General features: G+C 38.4%; 1 protein-coding gene across 2 annotated transcripts; it reads left to right on the top strand.

Moving 5' to 3' along the window:
- The first annotated feature begins 10,332 nt into the window (after positions 1-10,332).
- On the top strand, positions 10,333-18,983 carry LOC127866302 (uncharacterized). 2 transcript variants are annotated; one of them, XM_052406768.1, is made up of 2 exons: positions 10,333-10,463; positions 17,567-18,983. In XM_052406768.1, the coding sequence occupies exon 2, from the start codon at positions 17,963-17,965 to the stop codon at positions 18,932-18,934; it is 972 nt and encodes a 323-aa protein (XP_052262728.1). In that variant the 5' UTR covers positions 10,333-10,463; positions 17,567-17,962; the 3' UTR covers positions 18,935-18,983. The 2 variants fall into 2 exon arrangements, with proteins under 2 accessions (XP_052262728.1, XP_052262727.1); XM_052406767.1 differs by lacking the exon at positions 10,333-10,463 and adding an exon at positions 16,470-17,016.
- The last annotated feature ends 471 nt before the right edge of the window (positions 18,984-19,454 follow it).

Below are 19,454 nucleotides of genomic sequence, written 5' to 3'. Positions count from 1 at the left end.
ACTCAAATATGTTCAGTAGTTTCTGAGTGTTGCCGAAAAAATCATGTTTAGCCATTATGTTAATATACATTCCAAACCATGGATAATTAGAGAAGAATCGATTAAATGCAACAGTCTGAAGATACGGTACACTCATTAAGACAACATGTTACTGCTTCGATCCCCACTGTGGAGCGATCTTTAGATCTCCGCCATTGACACCAAGTACTGGTTCTAGTCCAAGGAAACGGACTTGATATCGTTTCAAATAAGTAGTGCGTAAATGAAATAAGCTAAAATAAATAGATTAAAAAACAAACACAACATGAAACTTATAAGTTAAAATATCGCTTTACTCTATTTTACTATTTTTTCAACAAGGAACTTTTTCATATTTTTAATACATCATGCGTGGGAAGCGGTCAACGACAACGAGCGAGGCCTCGTATAGGGGAGATAACCCTGGGTTAGGATTAGTGGTCGGGTTAGGGTTAAAGCCGGCCGAGTTGATAGTTCTCACAACAATTTGGTTTTCTCAACTGACCAGAATTGATCAATATTCGTAAGATACATTCTAAAGCTTAACTCTTCCATACTGATTTTCGCAAAAAATTGTGCCAAAAAATGCCAAAAGCATGAAAGATACGAAACTTAATCATGTACATAACGGAATCCTCAAGACTATTATTTACCTGTGACGTATACACGCCTTGGGTCACGTGAGCGCCAATTTCACGTGATTTCCACTTCGGCGCTTTTCAAAACAAAGAACAACTACTAAACCACAGGTGCTGGGCGCGTTGCCAAATCAATTAAACACTATCAATAAGACATAAAACAACATTTTTATCATTTTGACAAAAAATATGATATATTATTTATAAACAAGGTAGACATCTCTTGACACAGAAAAATCACCTGCAAACAACTATCGAAATATCACAGCTATGGAACATAATCCACATTAGTACAATTAACAAATACGAGAGTATTAACTTACAATACAGATTTGTCCTTTTGTTTGCGTTATTACGTCGAAATCGTGGTAAATCGGGATTTTTTTGTCGTTAATTTCGAGTCCAGCTCCATGTCGATCAGACGCTCAAGTTAAATACGATTCTCGGTTTCAAATATTCGGTAACTCTGAGGCGCGAAACCAATAGTTGGATAAATAGTGTTAGGTGAAGGACGGATCATCGTACACGATTGAAATAAACATTCAAACATAAAGATTATATTAGTGTTTGGTGTGGGCAAAAGACAAATCTGTGTTGTTAGTTGATTAAGTCGTATTTGTTTATTGTACTTATGCGGTTATTTCGATACTTTTACTCTTGATAAAATCGGCACTGAACGTTCGGTCAGACGAGAGCCAACCTCAAATCATTTCTACGAGTTCGAGAAGTGTTTGCTTGTTGTTTATATTGGCAAGTAGCCGTTTGTAGTCATTGTTCGTCACAATGCAACCTTTCCCAGCAAAATGGTACATATTTTACGAAAATCTACCGTCATTTAGGCACTTAAGGGCTTAAAAAGTGTTGAAGAAGGTGATTTTCCTGTGTCAAGAGATAACTACCTTGTGTGTGTATATACCTATATTATATCACTTTTTTGTCAAAATGATAAAAAATGTTGTTTTATGACATATTGATAGTGTTTAAGTGACTTGGCCACGCGCCCAACTCCTGTGCTCCGAGTCTGTGCATTTATTTTCATGCTTCAGTCCATGCCTCGAGCGAACCACGTGGTTTTACATGTGACCCGCGCGTGTTTAAATATAGATCATTTCTGTCCATAGACAGAAATTGAAAAGCCCTATCTTTGTACTGATTTTGGGCATTTCTTGACCGATTTTGACCAAATCTTTTGCAAATCTGACATAATGCGTTCACATTTTGACTCATAATCACTTTCTGCGACACATAACAAAAATGGGAAAATATACCAACATCAAATCGGCCGATTTTATTAAGGTTAGGGTTAAGGCTAACGCTAACCCAAACCCGACCCCTAACCCTAAACATAACCTTTCATTTTCCCTTTTGTGCAACAATAACTATCAATTGACGATCTTGAATGATTGTGAACATGTTGAATATAAGGAATGTAAATAACCTAAATCACATAAGATATGAAACCAACTGAAGATAAAAGAAATGTCCAACATTCGAAAATCAGCAAGGCGGTGTCTGGCGATGCCGCCTTTCTGAGGTCGCCACCAAGCGATATGTGCGCGGCCTCACAATATCAGTGCTCCTTGCGAAACTCTCGGAAGGACCTTTATAGCGAAGCCCTCTGAAGGGCATTTATACATATAACTCACAATGTATACCCCTTTAACGTAGCCGCCCCTCGTCTGAAAGAAGATTTAGGCTTCAACGAGGCCGTCCACTGTCTCAATTAGGCGTCTTTCCCGTAACGGAGCGTCTGGCCTCTAAATGACTCTAAGCTAAAATATTTATACGCGCGTTCTTCGAACAAACCGGTTTTAGTGGTTTGTCGGGCATTGCTATTTGATTCGATTATTAACAGTATCGAGAATCATCGCGCTCATGCTTAATACATTAGTCAATATGGTGGAATTATTCTTGTTTAATTAATCACAAATAATATTTATCATGGTATAGTTGAAAACACATTAAGAATCTATTATTGACATACCATAATTATATCGCTGAATATCTTCATTTAACATATTTCTGGTCTAAAGAAAATTGCAGTTCACCTAGTTCACGCGAAAGCGTCTATATTATATAACGATTATTTTACTGGCCGCGAACTGACCCGGATACCTTGCGGGTTGGAATGTAATGCATTAAAGTGAGATCACGCTTCCACTGCTGGAACGACGGCTTGTTTAAAACTGTATACTTTGACATCATGTTAAATGTTCAATTTTGAAATCAATTGAAAATGGTTTGGCCAAAACAAATATCAGGATAGGGAAAAACGATACTTTTATGAACTTAAATATACTAGTACACAGACATGAATATGGAAGTAATTACTAAATATGAGAACATAACCTTTAAGTACAAACGCTCTGACGCTGGCAATCCTCTGAAAATAAAAGGTGCACGCACAAACTGTATTGATGTCAAGAGTTGAGTGTAAAACTGTTCTATCTATCAAGCCTTTTCATTAGAGATAAAATTGTTTCATGCTGAACACGCAGTAAAACAGTGTTACAAAGACGCGGTCATGTTTCCAATGTTCTGGGTGTATGGTGAAATCAGCAAATGGAATAAATGAAAGGTATTCATTCGTGTCTAGCCGCGGGAAATTTTATTTGAATTTTATTGGATACTTACATAGGTTAGGTAAGGTCAAAAGTGACGTTAAACAGCTACGCCAAAAAAATACGTCCGCTCTAAGCATGAGCATGGATGGTCGAGTGGTCTAGGCGGGAGACTTTTTACTCCAGGACTCCAGGGGTCAGTGGTTCGAACCCTGTTGAGGGTTACTTTTTCCTTTTAAAAATTGTATTCTTGTGTTTTTTTTAATGGGGATTTTTAGGTCAAATGTTTAAATTTATCAATATAAAGCATTTAATGACATGCTTCAATACATGCCAAAATCTGTTGGACGGTCCCTTTAATGCAAAATTGCGAAAAAGATTTTTTCAGTATCCATATAAGCCCTAGGCACCCATATCACCATTAATCATGAAATATGAGCGAGATTTTGTCAACATACATATGAGCGATCCGTACCAATACCACTTTAAACAGAAATGTTTAACGGGATTTAGTTAATGTAGATATATGAGTGCAGTGGTTCTCGTAATTATAGCTTTTATTTCAAAACGTTGAACTTGATATAGTCAATATTCATCTGAGCCTCGGTACTCACATCAATATAAATACAGAAATGTGAACGAGATATAGAGAATAATAGGTTGGTGACGTGGATGGAGAATGGTTATCTGGCAAGACGGAGGAAGTTTCGGCTCACCCGATAAGATCCCCGACGAGCCAGATAACCATTCTCCATCCACGTCACCAACCTATTATTCTATTTATCCTGTCACATTTACAACATTCGTTGAAATGTTTCTAAAATTTATCCTGTCACATGCCTTTAAATCAGCCCGATAACCAGGTCACTTAATATCCCAAAAGATATTAGGCTAGATGACCACGTGACCTCAAAAATCCGTCAGTTGCTCTCCGCGCATGCGCACGCCTGTACTATTTTCTATTAATAAAATATACTTGTTTTCAATTAAAAAAACAACAACAAAATACATGTAAAGCACTGTTTGTTTAAACATTATTATTTTAACAGCATAATTTCGTCTTTGTGTATTGAATTAATAAAGATTGACTCGATTTCTGTGTTGTTTAACAAGATGGAAGCTAGCCTAAGCGTTTTGCATGACGTGACGTAACAATGTTTTTGTTCGCGCGTGTTTTTTCCCATATTAAATATTTAAACACAAAATACCCGAAAACTAGATATTTTAGAAACGTTTCAACGAATGTGACAGGATAAATAGAATAATAGGTTGGTGACGTAGATGGAGAATGGTTATCTGGCTCGTCGGAGGATCTTATCGGGTGAGCCGATAACTTCCTCCGACTTGCCAGATAACCATTCTCCATCCACGTCACCAACCTATTATTCTCTATATATAGTTTTCCAGTATTTTGTGTTTAAATATTTAATATGGGAAAAAACACGCCGCAGCAAAAACATTGTGACGTCACGTCATGCAAAACGCTTAAGCTAGCTTCCGTATTGTTAAACAACACAGAAATCGAGTCAATCGTTATTAATTCAACACACAAAGACGAAATTATGCTGTTAAAATAATATTTTTTAAACAAACAGTTCTTTACACGTATGTTGTAATTTGTTTAATTGAAAACAAGTACATTTTACAAATAGAAAATAGTACAGGAGTGCGCATGCGCGGACAGCAACTGACGGATATTCGAAGTCACGTGGTTATCTAGCCTAATATCTTTTGGGATATTAGGTTACCTGGTTATCGGGCTGATTTAAAGGCACGTGACAGGATAATTAATAAATATCGATACGATAGCTCAGTACTTACTATAAAGTCAAAATATGTGTCCGTGATTTCGTCAATATAGTAATAGGAACTTTAAGTACTCATATGGCTTAATTCAAAGAAGTGAACGAGATAAAGTCAATGTAAGTTGTACGGATAATTATCCAAGAACAAGCTAGTGACAAGGTAGTGGATCAATTAAAAATTATTCTAGCACATGCATAGTCTTAGAGGATTCGATCTAACAGACAGATTGGAAAAATGACTCGGTCGCTTTGAAATTTTCAAATACGGGCATTCTTCCGTGTTTTTCTCTCTCAGAAAACAGTATGGGATCCTGATCAATATGTGCGTAATGAAGTCTATATTTAAACGTTCCGTTCTTGATATATCTCTCAATTGATACAAGGGTGCAGAATTAACGGGGTTCACACACGGGATGGACAGAATTAAACACACCGTTAAAAACTTTATTTTTGCTAATATCTCAAGGTATTGAAATATATTTGCAAAAATCTTAAGTGCACAAAAGACAGTTTTTCTTTACATTTTGTTACGATATCTATAGATTCAATAATACATTATTGAATACGTCTGAAATCGGCGTCGAAAAGTCACGTTGCGTTCAGCATAACAGTGATTATCAATGCTGTACACCGCGATTTTGTGGCCAAGAACACAGGCGTATTAAACACAATACTTCTGTTGTATTTTACATTGACGTATGCTGAATAAAACGACTGTCTTTTATGCACTAGTTGAAGTTCTTACGAAAAATTATTTTATAAAGTGATTTGAAAAAGCATCACTTACTGGTGTGTTTACATCCATTAGCGCCCGTTTGTAAACACTACAAAGTCACGTGATCCTGCATCATTAATACGCCGTCATACCTGTATTAGAACTCTAAATACCGCCAACGGTCATGCTGTCAGTTTTCTGTAGCCGCAAGAGACCTTCTAACGACGTCCAAAGCTTCATCTTTTATAATCCAATCTCTCACCGACATTCTGCGACATAACGGCTGACATACTTCGTGTTGGAGTGTCTTCTATGACTCTAGTGCGATCTGGTCGTTTTCATGTAAAGATAGGAATTACCACCTATCAAGATGTTTACGTCCGTGCTGAAACAGGTAATTTTCGCCGTTGTATGCCCTTTATTGCACGTGTTTAATTTTTAAATGCTGCCCACTTTCCAGCCATATAAGAGTGTGATTAGCGTTGTTTTCGTATTAATATGCGCTTTATATCTCGAATTTACTCGCAACGAATTTCTTAGCGGGAGCTGTAAGTGTATGACCTCGCTAAGAAATTTTGTAGCGAGTAAATTCGAGTCATAGATCGAATATTAAAATAAACGTTATGACTTTATTGCTGATATGGCCGGAAAGTTAGCGGCATTTTAAAAAGAAAAGTAATAAAGGTTATAAAGCACCTAAAATACGTGTCTCTGCAATAAAGATAAATGTCCACTATGCTCCGTGAAATCACTAAAATTCGAATGTACTTAATTTAAGAACTACTACGAGCATAAAGTTAACCTGCTGCTAGTGCTTTGTGTTCATTTATTAAGGAGAATGACAGGTATCATAATGGAAAGGGTGCGTTTTTGGTTATAAAAGTAGCCTGGTGATGCCGTCTACCAGTCTATTAAGCCTTTGTCCTCACATATACATTGTTTTCAATAAATGCATGACAGAAACAACATCATATTGTTACTGAATCCGGATAGTGCCATCTATTATCTCGCACTTCTTTCATCAAGGGCGACACTAGACACACGAAGCGATACACGATATTTTTCGCGACAGTCGCGGCGACGCACGATATATTTAACACGATATATCGACTTTTTGGGCTACCTACACAAGGGCGATATATCGTGTTAAATATATCGTGCGTCGCCGCGACTGTCGCGAAAAATACCGTTTATCGCTTTTTTTCGTGGGTCAAGTGTCGCCCTTGATGAAAAAAGGGCGAGATTATAGATGACATTATCCAGATTCCGTAGATTGGCGCAAATTTATCTTTTTCATGCAAAAATAAACTTTCAGTTAGATTTGTGGATGCATCTTTGCTCAGATATCGCCTACATTCAACACCCGGCCAGCTTTTATTTTATTTGTTGTGATGGTACCGTCTGCCAATGCATTAATGATAACCAATCTGGAATGCTGCTAAAATAAATTTCAGTTTTAACTTTATCTTAACAGACAAAAATAAAGGTAAGTTGAACAAAATACATAGTCGTTTAAATGTAATTTCATGTTTTTACGTATACTTTACCAAACGTAAACATTTCCTACTTAATCCTTAAATAACATATGATAATAATAATAATAATAAAATAATAATAACTTTATTTCATGAAGAATTCACATTAAGAAATAATTTCTTTTTTACAATGTGGTCTTCAGTAACAAAACACAAGTATATATGTTGAAACATGCATACGAACATACAAGGGAAAAAAGAAAATGAACTTTACAGTTAAATTTTATAATAACTTCCTTATCAATTCCGACGACGTCGACGAAGACGACGACGACGATGATAATGATGACGATGATGATTATGATAATACAAAATATGCAAAATATGATACACAAATCAATCTTAAAAAAATCAATCTTTCAAAATAAATCATATCAGACACATCACATAGAGGATATTTGTTGGATTCGGTGGATTATTGATTTTAATTCAAGAGTGATCATAGAAAATAATATTTTCACGAGTGGCGTAAAAAATGACGTCATTTCACAGTAAACAGTGAAAATTATCGATAACTTTCACTGATAATTTTCACTGTTTGAAACAGTGAAATTATCAGTTTTAATTCACTGATATTTCTCTATAATACACTGGAAATCATAAAATTAAACAAAGTATTAACATAGAAAAATTAACAAATGAGCATACATCATTATATATCAATGATTTGTTTGTAGACCTGTATTCTTTAAATTTTATTTTGAATCATGTAATATTCGAAGACACTTGTCGGATGCTTATTGGAATTGAATTCCATATGGTTCGTGACCGAAACGAAAACGCTCGTTTTCCATAATTTGTTTAAAACGGAATAGATGATATATCAGTGTGTGTGATGGATCTAAGAGCGTACACATTGTTATTTGAGATATGAATAACATTATTGAAATAAGAGGGCATTGCGCCTATTACAAACTTATGAACAATAGATCCAATTAGGAAAGTACATCTGTTATTGAATGTCAACCAACCAAGTTCTTTGAATAAGGGAGCTGAATGAGTTGAATATGGTTTATTCAGTATTATTTTAGCAGCTCGTTTTTGTATCGAATGTATTTTACGTAAGTGTGACTGTGTTGCTGAACACCATAATGCGCAACAATAATCCATAGTCGTTAATATATATGAGTTGTAAAATAGTTTTTTTGTTTCATAGTTAATAAAATAGTTTATTCGTTTTAATAAGGCCAGTTTAAAGTTAAGTTTACGACATACACTGTTTATGTGAGATTGCTATATAAGATGCTCATCAATCGTAACTCCTAGTAAATTAAATTCTTTGGTTTGTTCAAGGAGAATGCCATTAATATTAAGTCTAAGGTTGTCAGTAGAACTACGAGCTTTTGATAAAAGCATACATTTAGTTTTGTTTGGATTAATTGACATGTTATTAAAGGAACGCCATGTTGCTATACTGTCCAAATCGTTTTGCAAATTTAATTGTAATATTGTATACATGTATTATGAATGTTATAATCCGATACGTGTAATGTTGAATCGTCTGCGTAAAGATCAATTGTTGAGTTTTTAACGAAGGATGGGATGTCATTAATGTAGATAAGAAATAAAATTGGCCCAAGTATAGAGCCTTGTTGTACACCGGTTTTGATATATTGAAACGACGATTGTCTGGAACCTATTTTAATACACTGCCTTCTACTAGAAAGATAAGATTTCAACAAAGCAAGAGCATTGTCAGAAAAATGGTACATGCTGAGTTTTTCATGTAAAATGTCATGATCTACTAAATCGAATGCTTTCCCGAGATCCAGGAAAATTGATCCAACTGTGAGGTTTACCGCATTAAGTTTAGTGGCGTGTAACCTTGTTTGTTGAGTCAATTCGATTCGGCATAACTTTAGTTTATGATAATATGATGGTAGTTGGGTTGCGCCTTTGCCTTTACGTTCAGACCGACCTCGGTTACCCAATAACAAGACTCAGGCTGTAAGAAGGACAGAATCTCTTCTCAAAGGTCTAGAGAAGGATCCTGGTAAGAAAACTCACTTTTTTGAGTTCATGGATAAGTTGTTTAAGAACAAACATGCTGAGTTAGCCCCTGATTTAGGTCCAAATGAAGAATGTTGGTATTTGCCAATATTTGGGGTGTATCACCCAAAGAAACCCAGTCAAGTTAGGGTTGTATTTGACTCGTCGGCCAAGTTTGAGGGTATTTCTCTCAATTCTGTGCTTTTACAAGGCCCAGACTTTACAAATAGTTTGCTTGGGGTCCTGCTCAGGTTTAGGAAAGATAAGATAGCTATTGTAGCTGATATAGAGCAGATGTTCTATTCATTCAGTGTAGAAGAGAGTCATAGAAATCTGATTAGATTCTTTTGGTTCCTGGACAATGATCCATCAAAAGAGTTAGTTGAATACCGTATGTGTAAGCATGTGTTCGGAAACAGTCCGTCACCAGCAATTGCCACGTACTGTCTTAGGAAGTCTGTTGAGGAGTCTGATAGTGAGGTCAAATCGTTTGTTAACAGAGACTTCTATGTCGATGATGGGTTGTCATCGCAGCCAACAGTAGAGAAAGCAGTTGATCTAGTTCAAAGAACTCAAAAATATTTGAGTGCTAGTAAGTTGCGTTTGCACAAGATCGCTTCAAATAGTCCAGAAGTTCTGAAACAGTTTCCCAATGATGACTTAGCTAAAGGTTTAAAAGATGTAGACCTTGATTGTGGTGAATTACCAATTCAGCGTAGCTTAGGAATTGTGTGGAGCATAGAAAATGATCGTTTCATGTTCAAAGTAGACATGTCAGCTCAAGCTGTCACAAAGAGAGGTATTCTGTCAACAATTAACAGTTTGTTCGATCCGCTAGGATTTCTAGCCCCCGTAGTGCTTGAAGGAAGATTGATCCTTCGAGAATTAGTATCTACTAAGGTAGATTGGGATGAAACTATTCCCCAGGACATTGCTAGGAAATGGGAAAACTGGATTAGTAAAGTAGCTAAGGTTACGTCTCTTGACATTCGTAGGAGTTACTTTGAGTGCTCAATAAGTGAGATGTCTGGACTTGAGTTGCATGTGTTTGCAGATGCTTCAGTTAGTGCAATTTCGGCAGTGGTGTATGTACTAGGGAATGCCTCAAACGGGGATAGACAAATAGGTTTCGTGTTGGGCAAAAGTAAATTGGCCCCAGAGCATGGTCACAGTGTCCCTAGGTTAGAGCTGTGTGCAGCAGTGTTAGCCTGTCAATTGTACCAATGTGTGTCGGAGCAGCTTGCCGTCAGTTTAACCAAGGTAGTGTTTTACACAGATAGTAGGGTGGTGCTCGGCTACATATGTAACAAAACAAGACGATTCTATCAGTATGTCAGTAATCGTGTTCAAAAGATTTTGCATGTTAGCAGTCCAAATCAATGGAACCATGTTCCCACCGAGTTAAACCCAGCAGACATAGGGAGTAGAGGAGCCAGTGTTGAACAGCTAAAGCAGAGTTCATGGTTAGTAGGACCAAATTTCCTTCTAGAGGAACGTCTGTCAAATCCTGAGCATTATCCTCTTATGGAACCAGATTGCGATAAGGAAATTCGTCCTGAAGTGGTAGTCAGGTCAACCAAAGTTGTTGTAGGGCAGTCGCTTGCTAGAAAAGTTAGTAAGTTCTCTACCTTTGATACGTTAGTTAGAGCCCTGTCGACTCTCAGACACATAGCAGTTTCTTACCACAAGAACCTGCCTTGTAAAGGTTGGCACCTTTGTCCTGCAGCTAAGGATGTGCAGTTAAGGAATGAGGTCAAACTGTCATTGTACCGTGATGTCCAACTTGAATTTTACAGTAAAGAGGTTGAATGTCTCTCAGTTGGTAAGGCCCTACCTAGAGATAGTACCATTTTGTCTCTAGATCCAAAGCTTGGTTCTGATGGATTATTGCATGTTGGTGGTCGTCTGAGTAGAAGCAAGTTACCTTTGCTAGAGAAAAACCCAATAGTCCTACCTGGTAAACATGCCCTGTCTAGACTTTTGGTAGAACATCACCATAATTTGGTTCATCACCAAGGTAGAACATTTACTGAAGGTGCAGTCAGATCTGCAGGACTTTGGATCACTGGGGGTAAACGTCTCGTGTCATCAGTCATTCAGAAATGTGTAGTATGTAGACGACTAAGAGGACGTTTTGAATGTCAGAAAATGTCTGACTTACCTGAGGATAGGGTAGAGGAAGCATCACCCTTTAGCTATGTAGGTGTTGATGTTTTTGGCCCTTGGGAGGTGGTAGCTAGGCGGACCAGGGGTGGACATGCAGCTTCCAAGAGATGGGCTGTTCTGTTCACGTGTTTGGTTTTAAGGGCTGTCCATATTGAGGTTTTAGAGGATTTATCTTCTTCAGCCTTTACAAATGCTCTCCGTAGGTTTGTTTCGGTCCGAGGCAAGGTCAAAATGTATCGCTCGGATCGTGGCACTAACTTTGTTGGGGCCATTGATAACATTCAAGTTACAGCCATTAATGTAGAGGATGAAAGTGTAAAGGGATATCTTAAGAAGTCTGGTTCAGTCTGGGTATTCAACAGCCCTCATAGTTCACATATGGGAGGGGTCTGGGAACGGATGATAGGTGTTGCACGTCGGATCTTAGAAGCAATGTTACTTGGAGTGAAGAGCTTGTCTCATGATGTACTTGTGACCTTGATGGCTGAAGTGTCAGCTATCATCAATTCGCGCCCTATAGTGCCAGTCTCAAATGACCCTGAGGTCCCTGATGTGTTAAGCCCTTCCGCTCTTCTCACTCAAAAGTTGGAGTGTGATCAAGTGTCCCTTGGTAACATGGATGTTAAAGATTTGTACAGAAGTCAATGGCAGCAAGTGCAGTATCTTGCTAATCAGTTTTGGGTCCGTTGGAGAAAAGAATATCTCCAGTCCTTGCAAGGTCGTAGGATATGGCATGAAGATCATGACCCTCTTAGGGTGGGCGATGTCGTACTTCTACGAGATGCAGAAGTTGCTCGAAACTTTTGGCCTATGGCCAGAGTAACGAGAACATTTCCAAGTCAAGATGGTTGTGTCCGCAAAGTGGAGGTCTGTGTTGATAAAGACAAACAGAAGGTCTTTTATACTAGACCAGTTGTTGAGTTGGTGCTGCTTGTTAGTGCAGGCTCCAGTTAAGCATCAAGTTATGAAAAAGTGTAACATTTACTGACAGTATGGTTATATTGAGGTGTATTGAACTACTGGATAAGGTATATCCATATAAGATGTTAGCATTTAAATTGTTAGGATATAACATAAGATTACATGTGTAATGCTGTATTTTTGTAAGTCTAGAGTGTATGTATGTACTATGTTCTTAAACTGATAATTGTGTATGTAAGAATGCAGAATATTCATTCATGAAAGTGTTATTTTGAGAAATAACAGGCGGGGAGTGTGAGGTTTACCGCATTAAGTTTAGTGGCGTGTAACCTTGTTTGTTGAGTCAATTCGATTCGGCATAACTTTAGTTTATCGTTTGGCTTTCGTTCTTCAACGGCGTGGTCTCGCAGCCTTTTCAGGCGTATAATACTGTTTGTACAAGCTGTATACCACAACAGTGTACGTATAATTATTGTATACCCCAAGCCAGTTATTCTAAATTAGCACTTTCATATATTTATTCAGTATAAGTCATTTTTACAGTTTTGATGATGTTTTCGTACACGTGACGTTACGTACCAAGCTTTTTGAACATTTGTTCTAGTATTATTACTTTTATGTAATGAAAACTCTTTTTGATAGTATAAATTAATGTCACTGATATAAAGGGTTAAACGTTAAAATAATTGTGTGAATGTGAATCTGATTGATATCTTATATCATTGTGTTTCAGTCTAAACCTGTGAATAGTATCATGAATGGTGTGAATACAGAGTGAAAATATTCCTGGTTGTACTATTCCTGGTTGTACTATGCCTTTGAGGCAGAAAAGTTTAGAACTGTTCACGTACAATTTGTACAAGGAAGATGAACTGTGTATCCCTACACGAAGTAAATAATCTGATGACCAGATGACAGTGGTACATGTACTTGATGTAATTTCAGTTAAATGACTTTCAGAGTTAGAACATTAACGTGGAAAGCCATGGGTTCTTACGAAGAGAAGGTAACCAAGTTTGAATCTCAGCTTGAAAAACATTGGAAGGTCATCTCAGATAGTATTGAAGAAAATGGAAACATTGACGAGTTAGACGAAATTCAAATTAAGTCGTTGAAGACTCAAATTGTGACAGATTTTAGAGAAGTTGATAGGATTGCCACAGAATTTCGAAGATTTCTTGAAAACACAAGAACGAAAGAAAGCATTGATAAAGATCGTGAAATTGCAGACAAATTAATTAGTTACCGTCAAATAACCAATGACTTTTTACGGTCTCTCAATCAGTCAGACGCTAAATCGTCTAGTTCGAGAACATCAAGTCAAGCCAGACTTAGAGCTGCTAAAGCACGTGTGGCCTTCGCGGAAGAACAAGCTTATTTAGAGAAAAAGAGAGCAGATGTCGAAAGACAAAAAGCAGAGCTGGAAATAGATTTGAAACTTCTGCAACAAAAAAGGGAGGCTGCACTCACAGAGGCAGAGTGCGAAAGTGTTAATGAAATTCCTGAACTTCCTGAAACTACAAAGAAACAACTAACTGCGGAATTCATTAACAATTTACCAGATAATGTAAACGTTGTGAATGAAACTGCAAGTGATCTAACAAAATTTCTGCTAAAAAAGGACTTGCTCTATTCAAGAATAACTTCATTCAATGACCAACCTGAAAACTACAATTCATGGAGACAGACTTTTAAAGCAGTCATGAGTGAAATTAGTGCCTCGCCGAGTGAGGAAATCGATATGTTGATAAAGTGGCTGGGTCCAACCAGTAAAAGACAAGCACTTTCCCTAAAATCAGCATATATCACTGATCCAGTAGAAGGACTTAACAAGGTTTGGACAAGACTAGATGAAAGGTTTGGCTCTCTTGAAAGTGTCTACCATGCTACCATGAAAAGACTGTCAGCTTTTCCCAAGATACCACCAAGGAATCCAACATTACTTTACGATCTGTCGGATCTGTTGTCCGAGATAGAGGGACTCAAAACCAACCCCAAGTTTTCCACAATATTATCATATTTTGATGCAGCGATAGGTATCAACCCCATAGTGTGTAAACTTCCGCACAACATTCAGGAGAAGTGGACCGCAGCAGCAACAAGGTACAAAGAAGTCAACGATGTTGCTTTCCCTCCCTTCAGTGAATTCTCGAAATTCATTCGACAACAGAGTAAGATAAGAAATGACCCAAGTTTCCATTACGAGACCGAGAGTCCGACGTTTGCAAATAGGTCTACTGCCGTAAACTCATGTCGTCACGAGAAACCACCAGTAACAGTCAAGAAGACATCGGTTCCTGAAAACAAGTGCCCCATACACAGAACACCACACACACTACAAGAGTGCAGAGTGTTTCAGGAAATGCCATACGAAAGTAGAAGAAAGTTGCTCAGTGAAAAAAGGTTGTGTTTCAAGTGTTATAGTAGTCAACATGTGGCCAAAGAATGTGGCAAAGATCTTTCTCATAGTGTCTATCAGAGTGATATTAAGAGGAATTCAGGAGCATCAGGGTACGACAAGAATCCAAGAGTCACCCCTCAACCTTCAGTATTCCAAGGCGGGGAGCAGAAGCCAACAGTGTCTGCTTCATGTACAGAGATAGAAATCTGTGGATCACAGTTTTGTTCAAAATCATGTTCAAAAATTGTTCTTGCAAATGTGTACTCTGAAAACAATTCTGATCATATGACTAGATGTTATTGTATTATTGATGAGCAAAGCAATAGATCTTTGATCAAACCAGAGCTCTTCTCATTGTTAGGCATTACTGGTGACAATTATGAATATGTGCTTAAAACATGTGGAGGTAGCAAAGTTGTTAGTGGCCGCAGGGCTAGCAATGTTGTTGTTGAATCACTTGATGGTAGTTGTTCCTATACTTTGCCAACTCTTATAGAGTGTTCTGACATACCAAATGATAAAAATGAGATTTGCACACCAGACAATGCTAGATGTCATGATCATTTGAAAAACATTGCTGATTATTTGCCAGATTTTGATGCTCAGACTGATGTATTGTTGTTGTTAGGTCGAGATGTAATAGAAGCACACCATGTGTTCGATCAAGTGCTTGGCCCTCCGGGTGCACCTTTTGCTCAGCGCTTAGGTTTGGGATGGGTAGTTGTTGGTGAATTATGTCTAGGTCAAATGCATGTACCAACTGTTGTAAATGTAAACAAGACATATGTACTTGATGATGGCAGAACCTCATTGTTTCAGCCTTGTTGTGATCATGTTTTGTCCGTGAAAGATCCGTTGTTCATTCGAACCCCTTCAGATGACAAGGTTTCCCTATCGATTGATGATCGAGAGTTTCTTAGTTGCATGGATGAGAAAGTCCATAAGAATTATGATGGTAGTTGGGTTGCGCCTTTGCCTTTACGTTCAGACCGACCTCGGTTACCCAATAACAAGACTCAGGCTGTAAGAAGGACAGAATCTCTTCTCAAAGGTCTAGAGAAGGATCCTGGTAAGAAAACTCACTTTTTTGAGTTCATGGATAAGTTGTTTAAGAACAAACATGCTGAGTTAGCCCCTGATTTAGGTCCAAATGAAGAATGTTGGTATTTGCCAATATTTGGGGTGTATCACCCAAAGAAACCCAGTCAAGTTAGGGTTGTATTTGACTCGTCGGCCAAGTTTGAGGGTATTTCTCTCAATTCTGTGCTTTTACAAGGCCCAGACTTTACAAATAGTTTGCTTGGGGTCCTGCTCAGGTTTAGGAAAGATAAGATAGCTATTGTAGCTGATATAGAGCAGATGTTCTATTCATTCAGTGTAGAAGAGAGTCATAGAAATCTGATTAGATTCTTTTGGTTCCTGGACAATGATCCATCAAAAGAGTTAGTTGAATACCGTATGTGTAAGCATGTGTTCGGAAACAGTCCGTCACCAGCAATTGCCACGTACTGTCTTAGGAAGTCTGTTGAGGAGTCTGATAGTGAGGTCAAATCGTTTGTTAACAGAGACTTCTATGTCGATGATGGGTTGTCATCGCAGCCAACAGTAGAGAAAGCAGTTGATCTAGTTCAAAGAACTCAAAAATATTTGAGTGCTAGTAAGTTGCGTTTGCACAAGATCGCTTCAAATAGTCCAGAAGTTCTGAAAAAGTTTCCCAATGATGACTTAGCTAAAGGTTTAAAAGATGTAGACCTTGATTGTGGTGAATTACCAATTCAGCGTAGCTTAGGAATTGTGTGGAGCATAGAAAATGATCGTTTCATGTTCAAAGTAGACATGTCAGCTCAAGCTGTCACAAAGAGAGGTATTCTGTCAACAATTAACAGTTTGTTCGATCCGCTAGGATTTCTAGCCCCCGTAGTGCTTGAAGGAAGATTGATCCTTCGAGAATTAGTATCTACTAAGGTAGATTGGGATGAAACTATTCCCCAGGACATTGCTAGGAAATGGGAAAACTGGATTAGTAAAGTAGCTAAGGTTACGTCTCTTGACATTCGTAGGAGTTACTTTGAGGGCTCAATAAGTGAGATGTCTGGACTTGAGTTGCATGTGTTTGCAGATGCTTCAGTTAGTGCAATTTCGGCAGTGGTGTATGTACTAGGGAATGCCTCAAACGGGGATAGACAAATAGGTTTCGTGTTGGGCAAAAGTAAATTGGCCCCAGAGCATGGTCACAGTGTCCCTAGGTTAGAGCTGTGTGCAGCAGTGTTAGCCTGTCAATTGTACCAATGTGTGTCGGAGCAGCTTGCCGTCAGTTTAACCAAGGTAGTGTTTTACACAGATAGTAGGGTGGTGCTCGGCTACATATGTAACAAAACAAGACGATTCTATCAGTATGTCAGTAATCGTGTTCAAAAGATTTTGCATGTTAGCAGTCCAAATCAATGGAACCATGTTCCCACCGAGTTAAACCCAGCAGACATAGGGAGTAGAGGAGCCAGTGTTGAACAGCTAAAGCAGAGTTCATGGTTAGTAGGACCAAATTTCCTTCTAGAGGAACGTCTGTCAAATCCTGAGCATTATCCTCTTATGGAACCAGATTGCGATAAGGAAATTCGTCCTGAAGTGGTAGTCAGGTCAACCAAAGTTGTTGTAGGGCAGTCGCTTGCTAGAAAAGTTAGTAAGTTCTCTACCTTTGATACGTTAGTTAGAGCCCTGTCGACTCTCAGACACATAGCAGTTTCTTACCACAAGAACCTGCCTTGTAAAGGTTGGCACCTTTGTCCTGCAGCTAAGGATGTGCAGTTAAGGAATGAGGTCAAACTGTCATTGTACCGTGATGTCCAACTTGAATTTTACAGTAAAGAGGTTGAATGTCTCTCAGTTGGTAAGGCCCTACCTAGAGATAGTACCATTTTGTCTCTAGATCCAAAGCTTGGTTCTGATGGATTATTGCATGTTGGTGGTCGTCTGAGTAGAAGCAAGTTACCTTTGCTAGAGAAAAACCCAATAGTCCTACCTGGTAAACATGCCCTGTCTAGACTTTTGGTAGAACATCACCATAATTTGGTTCATCACCAAGGTAGAACATTTACTGAAGGTGCAGTCAGATCTGCAGGACTTTGGATCACTGGGGGTAAACGTCTCGTGTCATCAGTCATTCAGAAATGTGTAGTATGTAGACGACTAAGAGGACGTTTTGAATGTCAGAAAATGTCTGACTTACCTGAGGATAGGGTAGAGGAAGCATCACCCTTTAGCTATGTAGGTGTTGATGTTTTTGGCCCTTGGGAGGTGGTAGCTAGGCGGACCAGGGGTGGACATGCAGCTTCCAAGAGATGGGCTGTTCTGTTCACGTGTTTGGTTTTAAGGGCTGTCCATATTGAGGTTTTAGAGGATTTATCTTCTTCAGCCTTTACAAATGCTCTCCGTAGGTTTGTTTCGGTCCGAGGCAAGGTCAAAATGTATCGCTCGGATCGTGGCACTAACTTTGTTGGGGCCATTGATAACATTCAAGTTACAGCCATTAATGTAGAGGATGAAAGTGTAAAGGGATATCTTAAGAAGTCTGGTTCAGTCTGGGTATTCAACAGCCCTCATAGTTCACATATGGGAGGGGTCTGGGAACGGATGATAGGTGTTGCACGTCGGATCTTAGAAGCAATGTTACTTGGAGTGAAGAGCTTGTCTCATGATGTACTTGTGACCTTGATGGCTGAAGTGTCAGCTATCATCAATTCGCGCCCTATAGTGCCAGTCTCAAATGACCCTGAGGTCCCTGATGTGTTAAGCCCTTCCGCTCTTCTCACTCAAAAGTTGGAGTGTGATCAAGTGTCCCTTGGTAACATGGATGTTAAAGATTTGTACAGAAGTCAATGGCAGCAAGTGCAGTATCTTGCTAATCAGTTTTGGGTCCGTTGGAGAAAAGAATATCTCCAGTCCTTGCAAGGTCGTAGGATATGGCATGAAGATCATGACCCTCTTAGGGTGGGCGATGTCGTACTTCTACGAGATGCAGAAGTTGCTCGAAACTTTTGGCCTATGGCCAGAGTAACGAGAACATTTCCAAGTCAAGATGGTTGTGTCCGCAAAGTGGAGGTCTGTGTTGCTAAAGACAAACAGAAGGTCTTTTATACTAGACCAGTTGTTGAGTTGGTGCTGCTTGTTAGTGCAGGCTCCAGTTAAGCATCAAGTTATGAAAAAGTGTAACATTTACTGACAGTATGGTTATATTGAGGTGTATTGAACTACTGGATAAGGTATATCCATATATTAAAGATGTTAGCATTTAAATTGTTAGGATATAACATAAGATTACATGTGTAATGCTGTATTTTTGTAAGTCTAGAGTGTATGTATGTACTATGTTCTTAAACTGATAATTGTGTATGTAAGAATGCAGAATATTCATTCATGAAAGTGTTATTTTGAGAAATAACAGGCGGGGAGTGTGAGGTTTACCGCATTAAGTTTAGTGGCGTGTAACCTTGTTTGTTGAGTCAATTCGATTCGGCATAACTTTAGTTTATCGTTTGGCTTCCGTTCTTCAACGGCGTGGTCTCGCAGCCTTTTCAGGCGTATAATACTGTTTGTACAAGCTGTATACCACAACAGTGTACGTATAATTATTGTATACCCCAAGCCAGTTATTCTAAATTAGCACTTTCATATATTTATTCAGTATAAGTCATTTTTACAGTTTTGA

This window comes from Dreissena polymorpha, chromosome 2, assembly GCF_020536995.1.
Source record: "Dreissena polymorpha isolate Duluth1 chromosome 2, UMN_Dpol_1.0, whole genome shotgun sequence".
NCBI classification, from domain to species: Eukaryota; Metazoa; Mollusca; class Bivalvia; order Myida; family Dreissenidae; genus Dreissena; species Dreissena polymorpha.
This window is presented reverse-complemented; position numbering and strand designations above follow the sequence as displayed.